This window comes from Schistocerca cancellata, chromosome 5 (assembly GCF_023864275.1).
Source record: "Schistocerca cancellata isolate TAMUIC-IGC-003103 chromosome 5, iqSchCanc2.1, whole genome shotgun sequence".
NCBI classification, from domain to species: domain Eukaryota; kingdom Metazoa; phylum Arthropoda; class Insecta; order Orthoptera; family Acrididae; genus Schistocerca; species Schistocerca cancellata.
Genome location: NC_064630.1, coordinates 240,988,397 through 241,011,907, shown reverse-complemented (window position 1 = coordinate 241,011,907; position 23,511 = coordinate 240,988,397). Strand labels below are relative to the sequence as shown.

Below are 23,511 nucleotides of genomic sequence, written 5' to 3'. Positions count from 1 at the left end.
TCACTTCCATTTCTATAATATTGTCCTCAAGTACATCGCCCTTGTGTAGACCCTCTATATACTCCTTCCATCTTTCTGCTTTCCCTTCCTTGGTTAGAACTGGGTTTCCATCTGAGCTCTTGATATTCATACAAGTGGTTTTCTTTTCTCCAAAGGTCTCTTTAATTTTCCTGTAGGCAGTATCTACCTTACCCCTAGTGAGATAAGCCTTACGTCCTTACATTTGTCCTCTAGCCATCCCTGCTTAGCCATTTTGCACTTCCTGTCGATCTCATTTTTGAGACGTTTGTATTCCTTTTTGCCTGCTCCATTTACTGCATTTTTATATTTTCTCCTTTCATCAATTACATTCAATATATCTTCTATTACCCAAGGATTTCTACTAGCCCTGGTCTTTTTACCTACTTGATCCTCTGCTGCCTTCACTACTTCATCCCTCAGAGCTACCCATTCTTCTTCTCCTGTACTTCTTTCCCCCACTGCTGTCAATTGTTCCCTTATGCTCTGCCTGAAACTCTGTACAACCTCTGGTTTAGTCAGTTTATCCAGGTCCAATCTCCTTAAATTCCCACCTTTTTGCAGTTTCTTCAGTTTTAATCTACAGTTCATAACCAATAGATTGTGGTCAGAGTCCACATCTTCCCCTGGAAATGTATTACAATTTAAAACTTGGTTCATAAATCTCTGTCTTACCATTATATAATCTATCTGATACCTTTTAGTATCTCCTGGATTCTTCCATGTATACAACCTTCTTTTATGATTCTTGAACCAAGTGTTAGCTATGATTAAGTTATGCCTCTGTGGAAAATCTACCAGGTGGCTTTCTCTTTCATTTCTTCCTTCCAATCCATATTCACCTACTATGTTTCCTTCTCTCCTTTTCCTACTATCGAATTCCAGTCATCAATGACTATTAAATTTTCGTCTCCCTTCATTACCTGAACAATTTCTTTTGTCTCATCATACATATCATCAATTTTTTCATCATCTGTAGAGCTAGTTGGCATATAAACTTGTACTACTGTAGTAGGCGTGGGTTTCGTGTCTATCTTGGCCACAATAATGCGTTCACTATGCTGTTTGTAGTAGCTTACCCGCACTCCTATTTTTTTATTCATTGTTGAACCTACTCCAGGATATCCTCTATTTGATTTTGTGTTTATAACTCTGTGTTCACCTGACCAAAAGTCTTGTTCCTCCTGCCACCGACCTTCACTAATTCCCACTATATCTAACTTTAACCGATCCATTTTCCTTATCAAAATACATGTCGCTAAAATAACATACTAAGCAGGCAAGGTGGTACTACTTGTTATTGAACCTACTCCAGGATTTCCTCTATTTGATTTTTTATTTATAACTCTTTGTTCACCTGACGAAAAGTCTTGTTCCTCCTGCCACCGACCTTCACTAATTCCCACTATGTCCAACTTTAACCTATCCATTTCCCTTATCAAAGTACATGTCGCTAAAATAACATACTAAGCAGGCAAGGTGGTACTACTTGACAGAGTATATATATAATTTAGATGTGGGAACCTTTAATTTCAGGTTCATTGTACATTGCAGCAACTGTGGGACTGAAAATTGCTCCTTGACAAGTGGGAAGAACAGACAACAAGATGAGTTATATATACAGGGTGGTCCACTGATTGTGACCGGGCCAAATATGTCACGAAATAAGCGTCAAACGAAAAAACTACAAATAACGAAACTTGTCTAGCTACAAGGGGGAAACCAGATGACGCTATGGTTGGCCCGCTAGAGGACGCTGTCATAGGTCAAACGGATATCAAATGCGTTTTTTAAAAATAGGATCCATCATGTTTTATTTCATATTCGTGTAGTACGTAAAGAAATATGAATGTTTTAGTTGGACCACTTTTTTCACTTTGTGATAGATGGTGCTGTAATAGTCACAAACACATGGCTCACAATTTTAGACAAACAGTTGGTAACAGGTAGGTCTTTTAAATTAAAATGCAGGACCTAGGTTTGTTTAACCATTTTATTTCGGTTGTTCCAGTGTGATACATGTACCTTTATGAACTTATCATTTCTGAGAACGCATGCTGTTACAGCGTGATTACCTGTAAATACCACATTAATGCAATAAATGCTCAAAATGATGTCCGTCAACCTCAATGCATTTGGCCATACGTGTAACGACATTCCTCTCAACAGCGAGTAGTTCGCCTTCCGTAATGTTCGCACATGCATTGACAATGCGCTGACGCATGTTGTCAGGCGTTGTCGGTGGATCACGATAGCAAATATCCTTCAACTTTCCCCACAGAAAGATATCCGGAGACGTCAGATACGGTGAACGTGCGGGCGATGGTATGGTGCTTCGACGACCAATCCACTTGTCATGAAATATGCTAATTAACACCGCTTCAACCGCACGCCAGCTATGTGCCGGACATCCATCACGTTGGAAGTACATTGCCATTCTGTCATGCAGTGAAACATCTTGTAGTAACATCGGTAGAACATTACATAGGAAATCAGCATATATTGCACCATTTAGATTGTCATCGATAAAATGGGGGCAAATTATCCTTTCTCCCATAATGCCGCACCATACATTAACTCGCCAACGTCGCTGATGTTCCACATGTCGCAGCCATCGTGGATTTTCTGTTGCTCAATAATGCATACTATGCCGGTTTACGTTTCCGCTGTTGGTAAATGACGCTTCGTCGCTAAATACGTGCAAAAAATCTATTATCGCCCCGTAATTTCTTTTGTGCCCAGTGGCAGAACTCTGCACGACGTTCAAAGTCGACGCCATGCAATTCCTGGTGCATAGAAATATGGTACGGGTGCAATCGATGTTGATGTAGCATTCTCAACACCGACGTTTTTGAGATTCCCGATTCTCTCGCAATTTGTCTGCTACTGATGTGCAGATTAGCCGCGATAGCAGCTAAAACACCTACTTGGGCATCATCAATTGTTGCAGGTCGAACACTTTCTGTTTCCTTAAATAACGTAATTATCCGGCGAACGGTCCGGACACTTGGATGATGCCGTCCAAGATACCGAGCAGCATACATAGCACACGCCCGTTGGGCATTTTGATCACAATAGCCACACATCAACAAAATATTGACCTTTTCCGCAATTGGTAAACGGTCCATTTTAGCACGGGTAATGTATGACGAAGCAAATACCGTCCGCACTGGTGGAATGTTACGTGATACCATGTACTTATACGTTTGTGACTATTACAGCACCATCTATCACAAAGCGGAAAAAGTGGTCCAACTAAAACATTCATGTTTCTTTACGTACTACATGAATAGGTAATAAAAATGGGGGTTCCTATTTAAAAAAAACGCAGTTTATATCCGTTTGATCTATGGCAGCGCCATCTAGCGGGCCAACCATAGCGCCATCTGGTTTCCCCCTTCAAGCTTGACGAGTTTCATTCTTTGTAATTTTTTCGTTTGATGCTTATTTCTAGAGATATTTGGCCCGGTCGCTATCAATGGACCACCCTGCTACAATTTCAGATGCGGACAGAATGCAGTTGACATTGCCACTGGATGAAAATGATGTCATCCATACATAGGGAGCTTTCTGAATGGCTATTCCTTTTTAATGGTTGGTGAAATACTGGGCTGTGAGTGGGAGATGTGAATATGTGTTTCGTTGCGTGTCTGCTTCGAAGGTCTCTGTTTGACCAAGTAGCATGGTTTAAGGTGGAGTTGAAAAATTTGATTGCATGGTAAAATATTGAGATGTGATCTAGATATGTGTATTGATTTAGAAGCTCTCTGTCTGACCGTGGGATGTAGCTTAAGAAGGAGTAGAAAAAAATGGTGCCAAGCTGGGATGCATAGAGACTGGTTGTTTCTTTCCAGTAGTTGATATAATACTGGGCTGTGAATACAGGAGAGGGTATGGGAAGGCAGGGAGAAGGGTAACGGGAGGTGAATGTGGGCGTGGCTTAGGAAGTGGATCCTCTTGGGTGCTAGTTGTGCAGTGTGTATCCAGAAAGTACTTTGCTTTCCTACTGAAAGGCGCTAGGCCTTACTATCAACTTCGATGTTTATACAGCAATCGTTTGTGATGTCACCTGACATTAATGTGCATTTCTGCAGTTGCTTTACATTTGAATACCCAGAATAAAACACCCTGTTGTAATGAGCCCTTTATACCTATAATTCAAGATCAACTGTTCTCACTTATGAACAAAGAGAGCAACACCAGTACAATGCGGTTTCTATCAACACAAGGTAGGAAGGAATGGATTCAGCTCTAGGCATAACAGTATTTACCATGAAATATCACAATTAAAAATAAATGTTTAAATTTCATATAGAATAATTTCACAGTGACATTATATTTCAGTTATACTACCAAAATCACAATAATGTGAAATGTTGAAAACATTGAAGTATACTGTTGCGCTTTGACTGTCTTTTACATAAAAATTAATCTCTTTATGACCAGGTGCAGGTCGTATTACAACATCAGTGCTGAAACGTGAATAAAGTTTTTTGTACATTTAATATTTAGCAAGTATATTGTTACAGTTAATAATTTTTCTTGTTCATGTCCTGCGGCGGTACTGTTGTATGCTTGTTCCACGCCTCTTGATGAGGACGAGCTGCAGGAGATCGAGCGTCAGTGCTGATACTGTAGTCCACTTGTTCCACCACACAACCCAGTCACACACAATTCTATTTGATTCGTGGTTCCTGGTGGAAGCTGGCATAGTCGTTTTGATCAAGCTAATCTATGGTCCAAATAGATAGCTTCAGTACAAAATCACACCGTGCAAAAAAATCAATCGGTCTTCAGGAGACACTTCGATAGTATCTAGTAACACCACCTCTGATCTAACTAACTGCCTCACTTCGGCAAGGAAGAGAATCAAAAGTTTTTGACGTATGATACATCCGTTGGAAGTGACATATTGATTTGATCCAGTAGAAATACGAGACTGCAGGAATGTTGGTTGTTACAATCACTCTCCCAGATATTTTCTAGGGGATTAAGATCAGATGATTTAGTAGGCCAGTCGAGATTAGAGGTAATGACGTGGTACCTGTATGTTCATCAAACAGGAATATATGGGTGCAGCGATGTGTACTCGGCTGTTCCCTTCTTACAAGAAGAGAGTGTCCACAGCATATTCATCATGAAAATGTAGAGGTAGGGGCAACATTTGATCGCCAAGAAAATTGAAATAAACATCCTGGTTCATGTTCATAGTAATCTGAGTAAGTTGTCCCAAGTGTTGATACGAAAGAAACAGCCAAAACGTCACAGAACCATGTCTGGCCTAGACAACAACATCCACACATTGTGAAGTAAACACTGGATTGGGCTGTCGGTGCATTAGATGCCTTCCGTTATATGAAAAGATGCAAAACCGTGATTCGTTGGACCATGTAGACGTGTCCAGTCAGATAATGTCTGGTCTGTGTTGTGTGACACCTTGAAGACGTACGTGCCGCTGTGAGAAAACGTCATTTCGAGATACGAGACTCCAGATGTCCCTTGCACACAGTCCACTTCGCAATGATCGCTCAGAAACTGTTTTAAATGAACCTGCATTCACTGAAAACTGTAATTGCTGTTGGCTTTGAAACCCGTTACCATTGACAAGGCGTTACTCTTTATTCCTGGAGCCTGTCGGTTACTATATATGTGCACCCACAGTTCTTACACCGCCTTCGACGGCTGCGAATGGTACATCTCTCCTACGAGACACGTTGGACACTCCACACTGATACACAAGCAAATCTGTCAACTTTGTTCCCAGTTTGGTCATAGAATGTCCAAACACGATAGCCCCTTTTTGTTACTTCGTCATGTCTCCCTACAACCGACTGGAACATGCACACCACTTCACTACCAAGAATTACGTCACCTTTGGGCAGTCCCACGACTGTTGGTACAAGTTCCACACAGCCTACAGCGCTCAAAAGCGACCAGCGTGCTGTTTTAGGTGGCTGAGAGATTTTTTGTCTGTAAACTTACTGAACGCACATGGACACAGTCTGGACAGTTTGATGTCTTTGTGGACAGGCCAACATCATGCTGGCCAACATGGTGCTCACCAACTCGGACGAGCACTTCTCGAGGCCCTCCGAGTTCATTCCCGAGCGGTGGCTCAAGGACGACGACTCTGCCCAGACGGCGCACCCATTCGCGTTCATGCCGTTCGGCTTTGGCCCGAGGATGTGCATCGGTCGCAGGTTCGCCGAGCTCGAGATCTACACCTTACTGGCCAGGGTAAGTAGTTTGCGCTCGACCTTGAAGAGCCTGGCATCGCTTCTACCTTCGACTGGTCAAGTAGGTCCCTTTCCTTCACTTGGCCCACGCTGCTACTAACTCCTGCCCTCTTTCCATGTCTAGGTGTCGAGAACACCTATGGGCATTCTGGCCTTTTCTCCGAGATCTTTTGATATGCGCTTGGACTCAAGTACATCCACCAAACTGCATCCTTTTTAAGTTACCTTTCCTATATGTAACCATAAACAACACCCACTTCCACATTTTCCAACTAACTACACACGTAGTCTAACGATATGTCCATTGACAAATGCTTTGTGTCCTCTGACATTTCTAAAACTTCCCTTCTTTGTACGCTGACGAGACTGTTTTCCTCTCTGTTGACGGCCACTGCGGCCGAGCGGTTCTAGGCACTTCAGTCCGGAACCGCGGTGCTGCTACGGTCGCAGGCTCGAATGCTACCTTGGGCATGGAAGTGTGTGATGTCCTTAGGTCAGTTACGTTTAAGTAGTTCTAAATCTAAGAGACTAATGATCTCAGATGCTAAGTCCCACAGTGCTTAGAGCCATTTGAACCATCCTCTCTGTTCACGCCACCTTTCACTCGTCCCAACAATTCCTCCAACACCATTGCAACAGTTCTAGCTCGTGGTGTAACCAGTGGTACCTCTCCATCAGTCCTGAAATTCCGCTGTGGTCATTCAGTTATGCTTCTAGGGCCTCGCACTAAGTGATATACAGGGCGAACCCATGAGCGTGACTTCGCAACGCTGTAAATGCCGGTAATATGCAATCAACAAAATGTGCTACATAAAACACAGAGAAATTCAACAACCTTCGGAAAGTACATACACTTTCATCTGTTTGCCATTGCTGTGGGAACGGCTCAGCATAATGCTGTTGTACCCCTCTTCCATTGCATTCGGTAGAACTATATACGAGTTTGAACAGTTCTCGGGTATCCGACCGGGTAGCGTCGTAATTTCTCCACAATATTTCGCCAGACGTACACGCTCCCATCGTCAAGTGGTTTCTGACGAATGCTGTGCTGTTCCTCTCGGCACCCTATATATACTAGCCGTTACCCCCTCCACCGTTCCTCTCATGGTGTCTTTGGTGCGGCCGGCGCGGAGGCTACCGGAGGTGGTGGAAGAAGCGGCACCCGGGTCTGAACTGGGATCTGCAGTCTCCCTGCTGCCGCCGTCGGAGGCGGTCCTCGATCTCTGGGACCGCATCTTTCTCTCCAGGTTGAGTGCAGGGTTCCAAGCCTGACTAAGTTGAAGGCCGCTGTCTTTATTAATTAGATCGTCCTGTAGTCGGATTTCGTTGGCCTCTTTAGTAACGCAGTCCCAGAAGTAGGAGGACTGACACAGTATTTTTGTTTTTTCTTAGTCCATAGTACGGCCAGTCTTTATACAATGATCAGCCACGGCTGATTTAGTGGCCTGGCGTAATTCGTCGAAATTTGCACTGGTGTGCAGATATTTTCACAAATTCACAGATAAACGGGGGGTTATAAATCAAATAAAGTGTAATTACTTTGCAACGAGCCACTGGATATCACCGGTTCCTGCTGAACAACTTCCAAATTTTTCTCAGTGGATACCGGTTCACCTCAATAGATGTGCCGGATGCATGTTATGAATAGTTTCTCACATGCCATTTGTTAATTTACAGTATAGGATACCTCTAATCTGGCGTATATGCCCGCAATTCCTGCCCATCGAGTGCGCTAAGTATCCATTACAAAAGTTAGTTCTGGATTGGTATGTATTGGTTGTTTAAATTCGCTGTACGTGTTGTTTACAACGAGGATTAACCATGTGACATTGAAGGCAAGTGTATTTCTTCATAATTTCGAAGTCTGGTTTGTTGAATCAAAGATTTACTGTTGAAGATTGGATTTTAGCAGTGTAAACTTTGCGTATCCTTCTTTTTTTGCCGGCCACGGTGGTCTAGCGGTTCTGGCGCTGCAGTCCGGAACCGCGGGACTGCTACGGTCGCAGGTTCGAATCCTGCCTCGGGCATGGGTGTGTGTGATGTCCTTAGGTTAGTTAGGTTTAAGTAGTTCTAAGTTCTAGGGGACTTATGACCTAAGATGTTGAGTCCCATAGTGCTCGAGAGCCATTTTTGAACTTCTTTCTTTTTCCTTGGATATGTTCCATGGGGTCCAACCGGCTGTCTAGTACAGTTATGAAGTAAGACACAAAGGAATTTGTGTCTTTACTCATAGTGGCTGCTGGATCAAAATGTCCGAAAGAACAGACGTCATATATAGTACTTAGTATGGCTTCTCTACGCGATCCGAATTATTCTTTATCATGCGTTTCTCTGTGCTTCACGGGTTCGTCTTGTTAACAGCGTCAAGATTCTATATTATGCACTTTCGTAGGAGGGAAAGAACACTAATTTATCATTTTTAAAGTAAGTATCGTTTTGAATTTTCGTCGCTGCAGCGCCGCCGTCGGCGTATGGCGCATGTACCGCTCACGTCTGTCAAGCCGCAGACGCCATTACAGAGCCATTCGGTGTGTTTGCGTATGTCTGTGAGTATTTGAAGTGTTTCCTCCGATTGAGAATCCAACTTAATGTGAAATACGCGCTGTGATTCGTTTTCCTATAGCTATAGGCGTGAAAGAGGCTGAAATCCACCTTCACTTCAGTGAACTCTATGGAGGAAACATTGTGAGCAATGGAATGATAAGTAAATAGGTGAGATCTTTTAAAGACGGCCTTACGAATGTGCATGATGAGGAACAAAGTAGGCGGCCTTCAGTCATTACTTACTGCCGAAAGTTGATGAAAATGTGAGAGAGGTTATGATTACGATTACGACGTTTTATGTTTTTCCTTAAATGTCAAGAAGTGTACTTTGTGCAATTGTTACAAAACGTTTAAGTTATGCTCATGCTGGGTACCGAATAAGCTGACTGAGGACCACAAGAGCAAATGTTTAGCAAGTTCTTTGACTTTCTTAGAATGATACGATTAGGAAGATGACGAGTTTTTAAGCCAAATTGTCACATGTGAGAAAAGGGGGGTGGTTTACATTACGCCTGAAGCACAGCAGTAATACATCGAATGGCAGCATTCAACTTCACCCAAGAGGGTCAAGTTCAAGCAAACAGTTTCAGACTGGAAAATCATGTGTACTGATTTTTTGGTGCAGGAATTCCTTGCGGATCTTTTGCCTTGTTGTGACGCCATAAATTCTACAACTACTGTGAGATCTTAAAAATCGTCATGTAAAAAGATAAATATGTGTGGCTATGAACTTTTTGTTTGAGAGAGAAAATAAGTGAAAAATATGCAGTAGAAGCCTCCCATGAACCATGGACCTTGCCGTTGGTGGGGAGGCTTGCGTGCCTCAGCGATACAGATGGCCGTACCGTAGGTGCAACCAGAACGGAGGGGTATCTGTTGAGAGGCCAGACAAACGCGTGGTTCCTGAAGAGGGGCAGCAGCCTTTTCAGCAGTTGCAGGGGCAACCGTCCGGATGATTGACTGATATGGCCTTGTAACAATAACCAAAACGGCCTTGCTGTGCTGGTACTGCGAACGGCTGAAAGCAAGGGGAAACTACGGCCGTAATTTTTCCCGAGGGCATGTAGCTTTACTGTATGGTTAAATGATGATGGCGTCCTCTTGGGTAAAATATTCCGGAGGTAAAATAGTCCCCCATTCGGATATCCGGGCGGGGACTACTCAAGAGGACGTTGTTATCAGGAGAAAGAAAACTGGCGTTCTACGGATCGGAGCGTGGAATGTCAGATCCCTTAACCGAGCAGGTAAGTCAGAAAATTTAAAACGGGAAACGGATAGGTTAAAGTTAGGTATAGTGGGAATTAGTGAAGTTCGGTGCCAGGAGGAACAAAACTTTTGGTCAGGTGAATACAGGGTTATAAATACAAAATCAAATAGGGGTAATGCAGGAGTAGGTTTAATAATGAATAAAAAAATAGGCGTGCGGGTAAGCTACTACAAACAGCATAGTGAACGCATTATTGTGGTCAAGATAGACACGAAGCCCACGCCTACTACAGTAGTACAACTTTATATGCCGACTAGCTCTGCAGATGACGAAGAAATTGATGAAATGTATGATGAGATAAAAGAAATTATTCAGATAGTGAAGGGATATAAAAATTTAATAGTCATGGGTGACTAGAATTCGAGTGTAGGGAAAGGGAGAGAAGGAAACATAGTAGGTGAAGATGGATTGGGGGTAAGAAATGAAAGAGGAAGCCGTCTGGTAGAATTTTGCACAGAGCATAACTTAATCATAGCTAACACTTGGTTCAAGAATCATAAAAGAAGGTTGTATACATGGAAGAATCCAGGAGATACTAAAAGGTATCAGATAGATTATATAATGGTAAGACAGAGATTTATGAACCAGGTTTTAAATTGTAATACATTTCCAGGGGAAGATGTGGACTCTGACCACAATCTATTGTTTATGACCTGTAGATTAAAACTGAAGAAACTGCAAAAAGGTGGGAATTTAAGGAGATTGGACCTGGATAAACTGACTAAACCAGAGGTTGTACAGAGTTTCAGGCAGAGCATAAGGGAACAATTGACAGCAGAGGGGGAAAGAAGTACAGGACAAGAAGAATGGGTAGCTCTGAGGGATGAAGTAGTGAAGGCAGCAGAGGATCAAGTAGGTAAAAAGACGAGGGCTAGTAGAAATCCTTGGGTAATAGAAGATATATTGAATGTAATTGATGAAAGGAGAAAATATAAAAATGCAGTAAATGGAGCAGGCAAAAAGGAATACAAACGTCTCAAAAATGAGATCGACAGGAAGTGCAAAATGGCTAAGCAGGGATGGCTAGAGGACAAATGTAAGGACGTAGAGGCTTATCTCACTAGGGGTAATGTAGATACTGCCTACAGGAAAATTAAAGAGACCTTTGGAGAAAAGAAACCACTTGTATGAATATCAAGAGCTCAGATGGAAACCCAGTTCTAACCAAAGAAGGGAAAGCAGAAAGATGGAAGGAGTATATAGAGGGTCTATACAAGGGCGATGTACTTGAGGACAATATTATAGAAATGGAAGTGAATGTAGATGAAGATGAAATGGGAGATACGATACTGCGTGAAGAGTTTGACAGAGCACTGAAAGACCTGAGCCGAAACAAGGCCCCAGGAGTAGACAACATTTGATTAGAACTACTGACGGCCTTGGGAGAGCCAGTCCTGACAAAACTCTACCATTTGGTGAGGAAGATGTATAAGAAAGGCGAACTACCCTCAAACTTCAAGAAAAATATAATAATTCCGTTCCCAAAGAAAGCAGGTGTTGACAGATGTGAAAATTACCGAACTATCAGTTCAATAAGTCACAATTGCAAAATACTAACACGAATTCTTTACAGACGAATGGAAAAACTGGTAGAAGCCGACATCGGGGAAAATCAGTTTGGATTCCGTAGAAATGTTGGAACACGTGAGGCAATACTGACCTTACGACTTATCTCAGAAGAAAGATTAAGGAAAGGCAAACCTACGTTTCTAGCACTTGTAGACTTAGAGAAGGCTTTTGACAATGTTTACTGGAATACTCTCTTTCAAATTCTGAAGGTGGCAGGGGTAAAATACAGAGAGCGAAAGGCTATTTACAATTTGTACAGAAAGCAGATGGCAGTTATAAGAGTCGAGGGACATGAAAGGGAAGCAGTAGTTGGGAAGGGAGTGAGACAGGGTTGTAGCCTATCCCCGATGTTATTCAATCTGTATAGTGAGCAAGCAATAAAGGAAACAATTGAAAAGTTCGGAGTAGGTATTAAAATCCATGGAGAAGAAATAAAAACTTTGAGGTTCGCCGATGACATTGTAATTCTGTCAGAGACAGCAAAGGACTTGGAAGGGCAGTTGAATGGAATGGACAGTGTCTTGAAAGGAGGATATAAGATGAACATCAACAAAAGCAGAACGAGGATAATTAATGGAATGTAGTCGAATTAAATCGGGTGATGTGTAGAGAATTAGATTAGGAAATGAGACACTTAAAGTAGTAAAAGAGTTTTGCTATTTGGGGGGCAAAATAACTGATGATGGTCGAAGTAGAGAGGATATCAAATGTAGACTGGCAATGGCAAGGAAAGCGTTTCTGAAGCAGAGAAATTTGTTAACATCGAGTATAGATTTAAGTGTTGCCGGCACGGTAGCTCAGCGTGTTCGGTCAGAGGGTTAGCTGCCCTCTGTAACAAAAAAACTGAGTTAATTGATCAACAACGAACATAAAAACGGATGTCTTACGACGTCCGCCCCGAGCAGATGGAACGAACAAAAAAAAAAAAAAAAAGTGTCAGGAAGTCGTTTCTGAAAGTATTTGTATGGAGTGTAGCCCTGTATGGAAGTGAAACATGGACGATAAATAGATTAGACTAGAAGAGAATAGAAACTTTCGAAATTTGGTGCTACAGAAGAATGTTGAAGATTAGATGGGTAAATCACATAACTAATGAGGAGGTACTGAATAGAATTGGGGAGAAGAGAAATTTGTGACACAACTTGACGAGAAGGAGGAACCGGTTGGTAGAACATGTTCTGAGGCATCAAGGGATCACAAGTTTAGCATGGAGGGCAGCGTGGAGGGTAAAAATCGTAGAGAGAGACCAAGAGATGAATACACTAAGCAGATTCAGAAGGATGTAGGTTGCAGTAGGTACTGGGAGATGAAGAAACTTGCACAGGATAGGGTAGCATGGAGAGCTGCGTCAAACCAGTCCTTGAAAGGTCCAGTACAACAAATGGGTGCAATATAACAAGTGAGCTTAACAGATAAACGAAAGAACAGTGACTATACAAAGAAAATATTTTTAAAAGGGTAAGTCAAACTACGGTACATGAAATAAATAATGGGGAAAGTGTGTGAAAGGGGTAATTTATAAAGTGGTTTCGATGGGGTTATTAGCAGTATCTGCAGTAGGGCGAGTAAGGGAATGGCATCTAACCATTCAGTGCTAACTGCAGACAAGTTAGTAATTTGCATTATTTCAAAGTAGTCATCTTCTTTCCTTTGTGAATATTATGTAAGACATCATGTTGCACCTTGTAACTGTGGCCTTCTTAAAGCAGATTGTCTGCAAAAATAGAATCTCCTTTTCTAAGTCTCCAAACTTTTTTTTTTCCTTCTGGTGGGTAGTTTCTGTCCCGTCAATGTAGCCTTTATAGAGTTTGCCACAATTAGAAGAGATTTTGTATTTACTACTCTTTTCCAAAGCTGAATTAAGTTTTTGTCATTGGACAAAAAGTGTCCGATAGTGCTGTGCAAACAAAACGGTGTTTTATAATTCGTGAATTTAAGCTTTCTGACTACATTCAAAGAGAGTTTTTCTAAATATGGAAACGTGCACCATTTATTAAGGTCTTGAGGTGGTTTGCCCAGAACAGATAAGGAAGAGGGCAGACATTTTTTTTTTTTTTTTGGTACATGATGGAGTCCAGAAAGGCAGGAGTGTAGATATTGTTTGATGCTATTAGTTTGATTGTATTTAATTCAGTTTGGTAGTTGTCATCCCTCTTGAGGGTGGAAATTAGACGTTGCATCATTGAATGAGAGACATCATATTTCTGGGTCACTGGATGTTAAGAATGTCAGTGGTCATAGGCTTTCTATAAGTTTTGAAAGTATGGATGTGCTCACTGATACCTGTGGTTAGGTATACATAATTTGTGGTGTTACCCCCCCCCCCCTTCAAACTGCATTGTGAATTGATAGTTTCGTCCTTAGAATTTAGCTGTTCGAGGAATATTTAGAGTTGTCTGGTTTCACAGTCATAACAATGGGCGGAGCCCAAATTTGTCTGATTAACTGAAATTTAATCTGCATTTAAAGTGTACAAACAGGCAGAGAAAAGAATATTAAGCCTAGAATTGACAGAAAAGTTTGAACTAATGTTCAGTATGGGATGAAGCATAAATGAAAAAGAAAAACTACAAAAGGAAGTCGCTATAGGGTCGAGACGAGAGAGAGAGAGAGGGAGAGAGAAATACCAGAAATGGGAGCGTGACGCCGTGTTATATAGCCTGTAGACCGTGTTATACAAGGTCGATTGGCGGTTGTGTCTCGATAGTGTGACTCATGTACTTCATTTATGTCTCACAAATAGTAAGCGTCACACTCGATTTTGAAAGGTTCTCGTAACTATAACGCTGTAAGTCCTTAGGGCCAAACGTTCGGCAACATGGCATCCACCAAGAAATGTTCTGTTGTGGACAATGATCTCGAGGACGCTACGTGTTGACTGCTCCAGGACACCAATAAAAGTTAGGCTGAGTGCAACTGCTGGGACCTATTTAGAAACTCGATCAAGCTGTTCCTGCAAAAAGCTATGTCAGTCTTACAAGCGAGTTCTGAGGTAACTCTCCAGACCCTTTAGGTTGCCATTACCTGGTTGGTCCTAACCGCCAACTATCTCCCAGGTTTATTCCTTCGCTCCTGGAATCCTTCAAACCGGAAACCCCCTATAACAATGACCTCCAACTTGGAAACCACCAATAATTTACAATTAGAAAGACGTTGTAACATAATCAATTTCATCCAGAGTTACTCCTGCACAGAGAGACTGCTAACATGTAATTCCTGTCACATTTTCATATCGGCGATACGTAGGAAACTGGGAGGCTACGTTTTTTATTTTGAATTCCTAGGTTAATTCTGTAACGAAATAAATGACGTATCACAAGAATTTGAGAATCAAGACGGTGATTAAAACTGTGTAAATTGGCTGGAGAGTATACAGGGTATCTCTCCTGTGAGTGTCAGGCGCATTTTCTCTGGTGTTTCAGCAGAGATTTCCAGTTTAGATTTTGCATTGTGTAGCTGGAGTTGACCTAAACAATTAATGCTCATCAAATATTTCATGTGACGCCCAGTGTCAATAGAAAGCCTTGGTTCATTTCCGGTTACAAAGAAAATTATTTTTAAAACCGAATTTTACATGCTCATTCGTTAGAGTGGTTTCACATTAGTCTAGTGTGGTATTCGTTTTATTGATAAACAGGGACATTAAAACTCGATCAATAACCAGTACTGCTGCTGCGACAGCACTGCCATTCGTTAGCACTGATGTGTTTATCAGCTCATCTTTACACTGAATTCCTGACGCACGATGTACAACCAGAGTGCTGTGTGTGGTTTTGCAACCATCCACCATGCAGGCACGAAAACATTCTGCAGATTTCTGCTAGGGATGCATATCTGACAAGTTTGAAACGCTCCAGCAAGTAAAAGCCTAGTGGATATATGACAGTAGAAGTTGGAGACCAGAAATAGGTCCACTCCTTTCTATCTATCTATCATGGAATATGTTATTTAGAAATTTAGGGACCTTTACACTGGAATGAGGATGAACTCCAAGCAAATTTCAAATAAGAAATAGTATCATTTGGTATGTTGGTACATTCACTCTTATGTGTTCCCCTTTATTACTGTGCTATGAAGAGTTGTAGAAAATGGGCTCTTTTATGGGAATAAAGCATTTCTGGACGTACGTGCACGTAACATATTTTAATTTTCTATTGTATCAGAAACGTGTTCTAGATGCTTGGTCGTAGTCATTCAGAATTAAAAATTGTGTAAAACGATGGTTCATTGAAAGTGATGACTGATCAGGGTTGTTGTTGCTTAACACAAGTATTAATTTGATTGACTCCTGTCTGGATTGTGTGACACTTATAGTTGTACATGCATTGTCTGCTATTGTCTACATTTGTCTGTATTTGTCCGCTTCTTTATGCCTGCTTGTTTGCGCTTTCAACTGTGTGAGTTTAACTTTGCTCACAAATGATGTTGTATCTTAAATGGTGCATACACAGCTGTTGTATGTTCTTTTAATTTATTATGTTAGTGTTTTTGACGGATCAGAAGACATGCAACAGTGATGTTAATTAATGACTTAGGCTTTAAAAAAAATGTTGTCAAAGAACACGAATAAAGTAGTTCAGTTAGCTTTAATTTTTATCCTTAATCCTTCATCTGCTCAGATTTTTCTTTCTTCTCTGCTCATGTTGAATTTCGTTTCCGTATACTTGGATATTTTGTCTTCGAAGTATTCTTAATTCTTCATTTTATGAGTGTTTTGTCCTGTCTTCCATTTTTTGCTGATTATTCCAATGTCTGCAAAGGTATTCACACAGTTTCCTAGGCCAGTTGCGTATCCCTTTTAATTTTTTAATCTAGTGTATGATTTTTCTTGTCAGTCTTCTACAAATCATATTTTAATAGTGTCCATACAACATTAGTCTACATTTTACAATTTAATCTATAACTTTTTGCTACATATTTTCATATGTATGTCTTAGTTCTTGATTTAAATGTTTATACTGTTGTTCTATTTCCTAACGTCTTCCTCACAATCGTTCTGCCACTTTTTTTGATTTCTTCATTTTGTTTTACTGATACTAAAATTATAGTCTCTGAGGGATGTTTGCATTCTGGCCAAATTGCTGTCTTACAATGATGAATTGTGATTATAGGGAATTATTCTTTACTGTTAATGAAGTACTGGGTACATCTTCATAATCTTACTCTGATAACATTCTCACCCCTATTATTGATTTGGATTTCTCCAAAATACCTAATTTTTCTGTTCTCCTTATATTTTCGTACTTTGTGGTTAATTATGGTGGTGTAGTCTTGTTTGTCGTCGCCCCTGGTTTGTCAAAGAAGAATGTAACCTGTTTATTTTGCCGTTTGTTCAAGTATCCCTAATTGTTTCCCTGCTACCTCTACACTTCCTGCTGGAACTCTTAAACACGTACGCTAAACAGTCAAACTTGACAGTGACCTTTTTCTACCAATTTGTAATCAACGTTTGACGTACCGTTCTGCTAATTTTTCCCTTGACTTTCCGATAATTTTTTTTTCGAATATAGAGATGAATATGACTCGACTACGTAGATGCTGGGCGCGAAAACTGTGCACCAATTAAAAGTTTAATACTCGGTGTTATGAGGTCATCAGGAATTGCAAGGTTTAGGGGGTGGTGAGTGGGTGATCACAGGCGATGTTACAATTTTTTTGCTCGCATCTGTTTCCAGGTTGTGCGCCGCTTCAAACTGGAATTTGATGGCGAGATGCGCTGGAGAACGACGGTGCTGCATGTGCCAGTGACACCGCTCACCCTTAAGGTCACTGAAAGGGAGCAGTAGCTGTGACGCCACACCCACACCCAGCTGTTGCTGTGCAGCTGAACCACACACCTGTAGTGACTGCCATTAACACTGTGCAACAGTATTCACTGTATTCGTTTCTCAGTGTTTATATGCGATTTTTCATAGCTTTATGTCAGCCCCAAAGTCGGGAAATGAAACTGATCTTACTTTTATTTTAATGAATATAACCATATTTATGGTTTTATACTTTTATATTTCTTATTTGTGAAAAGAAAGAAGAGCAACAATTAGTGGTATTAACAGAAGTGATGTTGACTGTTATACTATGTCACAATATGTTATTGTGAATGTTGATTACTGTATGATAATCAAAGTATATCTTTTGGTTACATATGAAATAACTATAATGTCTAGGGTTTTACAAATTCAAAATATTTGAAGAATGCCATTATGTATAAATAAATATGTATAAATATGTATAAATGTAAGTAAATATTTTTACTGTTAAGAGTAGAAAATCACCTTCAGCCGATCTTTGTATATGCACAAAACCTACAAGGTAACGTTATCTGGAATATTGTGCAAATAATTTCTCATGTTTCAGAAAATAATTTCAACTGATATCATTATAGTAAACGTTTGCAGAAGAGGAAACTTTTGGGTCAAACACATAAAAAACTTTTGTGAACATGGAAAATAATCATATCTGTTATATGCTTGAGTCACAGACAACATGACATAACAAATCTGTCAAATATGTTCTTAAAATTGCCAAAGTCGCAGTGAAACTGACAGATGGATTGGTTGATGTCTGCTTACATAAGCAGTTCAGTGAATATCTATAATGTAAAAGTTCATTCAAGCAGTTACATGTTACAGTTGTGTACAGAGTTCTGATCACATAACTACATTTGTAAAGCTCAACTGAAGATGACTTTGTGGTTGAAATTAGTCCCAACAATAAATAATACTAGTAATGACCCAGAATTACCTGGTATATTTATGTCAATCTTACATTATATATTGGAAGGTATGGAATCTTCCTATGTTGTTTGCGACAGCGCTGTTTGTTGATTACACAAGAAAGTCAATTCACATTTTATGACTTTTACCACACAACACACCCCTGTCCTGGAGTGTCGAGTAATGTCTTTTGACAAGAAACACTGTAATAAAAACTAGTCACACTAAACGGTCATCAGTGTGCACAATGTTTTCGTTCCAAGTCTAACTAACATACCAAATAAGCGAAAATCATTGCATGATAACTCTATATACTGTCATTTTTATGTACAGCTGTACGCCACAAAGTCCTGATTTATTTGTAATTTTCCTCATAAATCATGGAACCAAACACATTATGTACTTAGTCATTCACATGTACAACACAATCACTTACTGGCAGCCAGTTCAACGTTTTTATCCTGATCTCATATCAAAAATACACACAAATTTGAACAGCTAGAAAGCTTTCACAATGCTTTGCAAATGTTAAAATCGGACTGTAAGTTCCTGATTACAATTGTGTCGCGTGCCACCCTCTCACCCTCATTACTGCAGATGCTAGAGATGTCTTTCCTCAACAGCATGTGCTGACTGATAGTGACATACACATACGGAGATTGCTTGAAATTTCGTTAGACACTACGGAACTATGCCGGAATGAACAGATCATATAGTACCCTAGCTGTAGCGCGCCCGGATAGCCGTTCGGTCTAATGCACTGCTTCCCGAGCGAGAAGGCGTGCCGGGGACCGGCACGAATCCGCCCGGCGCATTAGTGTGGAGGTCCGGTGTGCCGGCCAGGCTGTAGATGGTTTTTAAGTCAGTTTTCTGTCTACCTCGGCGAATGCGGTCTGGTTCACCTTACTCCGCCTCAGTTACATTATGTCGGCGATTGCTGCGCAAACACTGTCTCCACGTAAGTGTCCACCGTAATCACTCTACCACGCAAGCATTGGAGTTTCACTTGTCTGAAATGAGACATTCGGGGGCGGCGGGGGGGGGGGGGGGGGGGGTTCCACCGCACAATAACCCTGGGTTCGGTGTGGTGTGGCGGTCGGGTGAGTGGACTGCTTTAGCCTGTTGTGAGGTGGTTGTGTACCACTGAGGGCTACGGCGAGGACGAAGCCTCTTTGTCGTTTCTAGGTCCCCAGTTCAATACTTACATACATACCATAGATATAACCATGTATAAAACGAAAGTATTATTAGGAAACTCCTCCCAACGTTGCTTTCGGTCTCTGGAACAAGCTACCTTACAATTTGCAAAAATTAAATACTCTACTACTATGAAGAACAAGTTGCAGTTCTTTCTTTTGTGAACCTCATAGTTTTTACCTCAAAATACAGGGTGTGTCAACAAGAATCTTTCGATTTTTAAAAAAATCATAACTTTTATGTTATTTGAGATATGTGTGTGAACAATGAACTGTTGGAAAGAGCAAACTCTCGAGTTTTACATGGTTCCCGCTAGGCAGCAGCAGTGTGCACCCATTTCAGTTCTAGCGAAAATGGTGCCGGGACAGCAGAAAGCGTTTTGTGTTCTACGTTTTGCACAGTCCGCGCTATTAATAACTGTTCAGCGTGACTTTCGTACTACGTATGGTGTGGACCTTTCTACAGCACAGAGCATTAGACAATGACGTGAGCAATTCCGAGAAACAGGTTGTTTGTGTAAGGGAAATCGCCGGGCCATCCTCGAGTGTCTGGCATAGACATCGAATGCATCCGCAATAGTTTCACAAGGATTCTGTGCACCTCAAGGGGTCCATATTGAACACCTATGAAAAGGTATGAAAAAAAAAAACTTTTTGAGTTTTCTGTTCATCAAAAAGTAGAATTCGTCGTATGTGTTTATTAGTTTCAGAAATATAGACGTGCCAAATCGGACGATTCTTTTTGATACACCCTGAGTATCATGTATGTTTGTTTTTTGCCCCTACAATAGTAAATGAAATGCTTCCACATCACTCCAGTTTCGCTTCTTTCTTTCCATCTCTGTTAGTCGCGCCGTCATTTCTCTCCTCTCTTCATCACTTGGCGTTATACTGCGCTTCTCTTTTCCTTCCTCTCTAAACCCTTTGAAATGCGGCTTGCCACTTGATTGCCTTTGAGATCGAAAACTGGGTAAACAGACCTTGAACACCATTTGGACACAAATAAATTTCAAATTAACTTTATTACAATCACCTAGTTCCATGGAAACGCAAAAATTAACAGCGCAATAAAGAAATTTCAGCTGAGGTTCAGATGTATAAATTTAAACTCTGACGCCACAGGTTAATCGGTAGGCACACAAGAATGCGAATAGTTACAATGCTTCGCAAATATTAACTTCGGATTTTAAATTCTTGGCTACGATTGTGCCGCATGTCACACCCACACTCTCATCACTAAGGGTGCTACCGGTTATCTCAGACACCATCTCATTTTAAAACACCGACGTAAAACAACTTTGAAATGCATAAAATAACAACAGTTCAAATTAACACTTTACACACTATGATTGATCACAAGAGTCTTTCGTTCAAAACCAAATTGAACTATGATTGATTGCAATCAACCCCAAGAAAACTCTTTCACAACGCACAAGTGTTCAAACGGCGAGCACAATAGACATCTTAACCAATCACCAATCACTTCAGAAAGCAAATTAAATGTGCAGAAAGATTAATAGCAACTGTGACAAAATTGGGGGAACGCACATGCGCTCAAACAAAAATTAGAACATTCGCTTCAAATTACTCAACAAGTTTGGCACACATAAAATACATATTTAAGACTGATTTCAAACCTCAGCCATTCTAATGAACATAGATGCACTAGCACCTGAAACAGAGACCTCGGCCTGAAGTCCTTTAAATCAAAACCCTAGAGATAAAAGTTAAATAATAAATGCACAAGTGCTCAAGCAACGATTATAACAAATGCTTTGAATTGAATAAGGATCAAATTCTTTAACAAGGTGAGCTAAACCCAAAGAATTTGCACGGCAACGTAGTAAACAAGAAACTGGATGCACCCACCCGCTTCCTCGTATTAAGAGTACGTGGAGCACACAGAACCTAAAGTTACCAAGCCAAAGATGACAAAGCAGAGGATGACAGCTTCTGTCAACAAACACAGAAAGGAGCAAAATTTATTCACCCTATTCACAACTTACCTACATTAAATTGTCCATATAGACGACGCAAAAGAGAAAAGTGCATTACAGAATTTGTTTATAAACCACAAAATTTAAAAGGGGAGCTCTTAAACAATATATGAATTACAGAAACCAGAAGTAGACTCTAAGGCAGGCTGAGCTGCACGGCATTCGAATTTAACAGTCCAAAACATGCTTGTCCAGCTCCGGGAAATCAAATTTAAACCAGTCAGTAACACGAGGAGCAGAATATGCAGCACTGTTGATTAAAGCCACTGAAGAGGTAAAAGAATTGATCACATAGCAAACTTCCTTGCACCAAGATCACGAAGAACGGAAGTTAACAACCAGGAAAGTACCAAAGCGTGCCCACCGTAATAAGCCGGTAGAGAGCACGGGTTGACGTCGATATAAGAATCACTTTGCACAGTGGTAGAACTCCTTCGCTGCTGAAGTACGCGTCACGTAGCTTCCTAAGGCCCAAGTTCCAGCTGTTCTGGACATCTCCTCCATTAGGCGCTGGCAGCCACTAATATTCATTCTGTTTCGGAGCGGCTAACAGCGAGTTAGCTGGACGGCGAGAAGTTCGCTCCTGCATTCTGCACTGTTGCCATACTTCGCGACAACAAAGTTATTCATTTATCTGTCAGTTTTTTTCTTTTTTGTTTCCTTTTTTTTTTTGTAGCAGTATAGCTTTCAATGTGTTTGTGTGAATGTTTCAGTGCGATTAAAGAAAGGTCAGGTGACGGCAATAAACGCGAAGTGCTTCACAAGCAGACGAGGGGGATTATTTACCACATTTATGACTTTTTCAAACGAATTTGAAAGCAGATGTCCTGATGTTGACATCTGAAGACACAAGAACGGACTGCGGAAGCATGTGATGTCGCCAAGAGAACTGTAAAGAGAATTGCAAGGAACAGAGTCAGAGCTGTAGGAACTGTAGAAAAAGGTGCTTTCGTGTCGCCTGGAAAGCATCGAAATCGCAAGAAACCCATAACACAAATGGATGGTTTTAACCACGGTGTTTTCAAGTGTTCCATGTGAATGGTGAATGCCCAACGTCACAAAAACTTGTTACAGTTACGCACGAGAAAACTGGCTCCAAAGGTAAGCACTTCGTCAGTGTAAGGAATTTTAAAAAACATTGGTTCCGGATATGTTAGAAGAACGTTTTCAGTTCAAAGAAACGAAACAGATGCAGCACGAACAACATCTCACATAAAGATTCACGATACAAGAGAAAGAGGTAGTTCAACAGCGTATTACCTTGATGAAATATTAGTCAATCAGAATCATTCCAGGAAGACCTACTGGAAAATGAGGGATGGTCCTGGCGGTTTTAAAGTTATCATAGGAATAGGTTCTTGGGTAATTATTCTGCATGCTGTCCCTTCTTCTGATTTTCTTCCTATGAGTAAACTTGTATTTAGCTGTAAGAAAAACAGCAGTGACTACAATTTGGAAATGAACGCTGTCAACTTCGTGACGTGTTCACAATTGTTGTCATACGTTTGCTTCGAACTTTTTCATTGCCAGTTATTGTTATAGAGAAAACATGAAGTACTAACACCAGAAAAATGGGTGTTTTCCCTGGCTTAAAAACAAAAATATTTCACACAGAATAAACTATGATTTTGATAAACAAGACCGTTGCAACTGTTAGAATTCATTATTGGAGAACGCGACAGGTTTCCCAAATTAAATCTGCATCTCAAGGTGCTTCGAGCCGAAATATTAAGGTTCTATTTAAACCGAATAAAGCCGTTCTCAGCATTTATATCCAGGTATTTAAAACTTCTGAAACACGAATGTGCGAGAATTTATGATCAAACTAATGAATCAATGAGACAGATGGTAACGCTTATGTCTAACAACCATTTTTATATTTCAGTTGTTTTCTGTAAGTACACATCACACATTATGTTCCAGATTCTTTCGATTACTTATTTTAACGACAGTATTGTTATTAAGTCCTGG

General features: G+C 40.7%; 1 protein-coding gene across 2 annotated transcripts in view; it reads left to right on the top strand.

The window, feature by feature from the left end:
* The window catches only part of LOC126187821 (probable cytochrome P450 301a1, mitochondrial), a 220,556-nt gene extending 202,941 nt beyond the window's left edge, over positions 1 to 17,615 (top strand). For both annotated transcript variants that reach the window (XM_049929115.1, XM_049929113.1), the window contains exons 11-12: positions 6,049 to 6,255; positions 17,310 to 17,615. In XM_049929115.1, coding sequence (XP_049785072.1) covers positions 6,049 to 6,255; positions 17,310 to 17,420 — 318 coding nt within the window. In that variant the 3' untranslated portion in view covers positions 17,421 to 17,615. The remainder of the gene's footprint in view (positions 1 to 6,048; positions 6,256 to 17,309) is intronic.
* Positions 17,616 to 23,511: the final 5,896 nt, after the last annotated feature.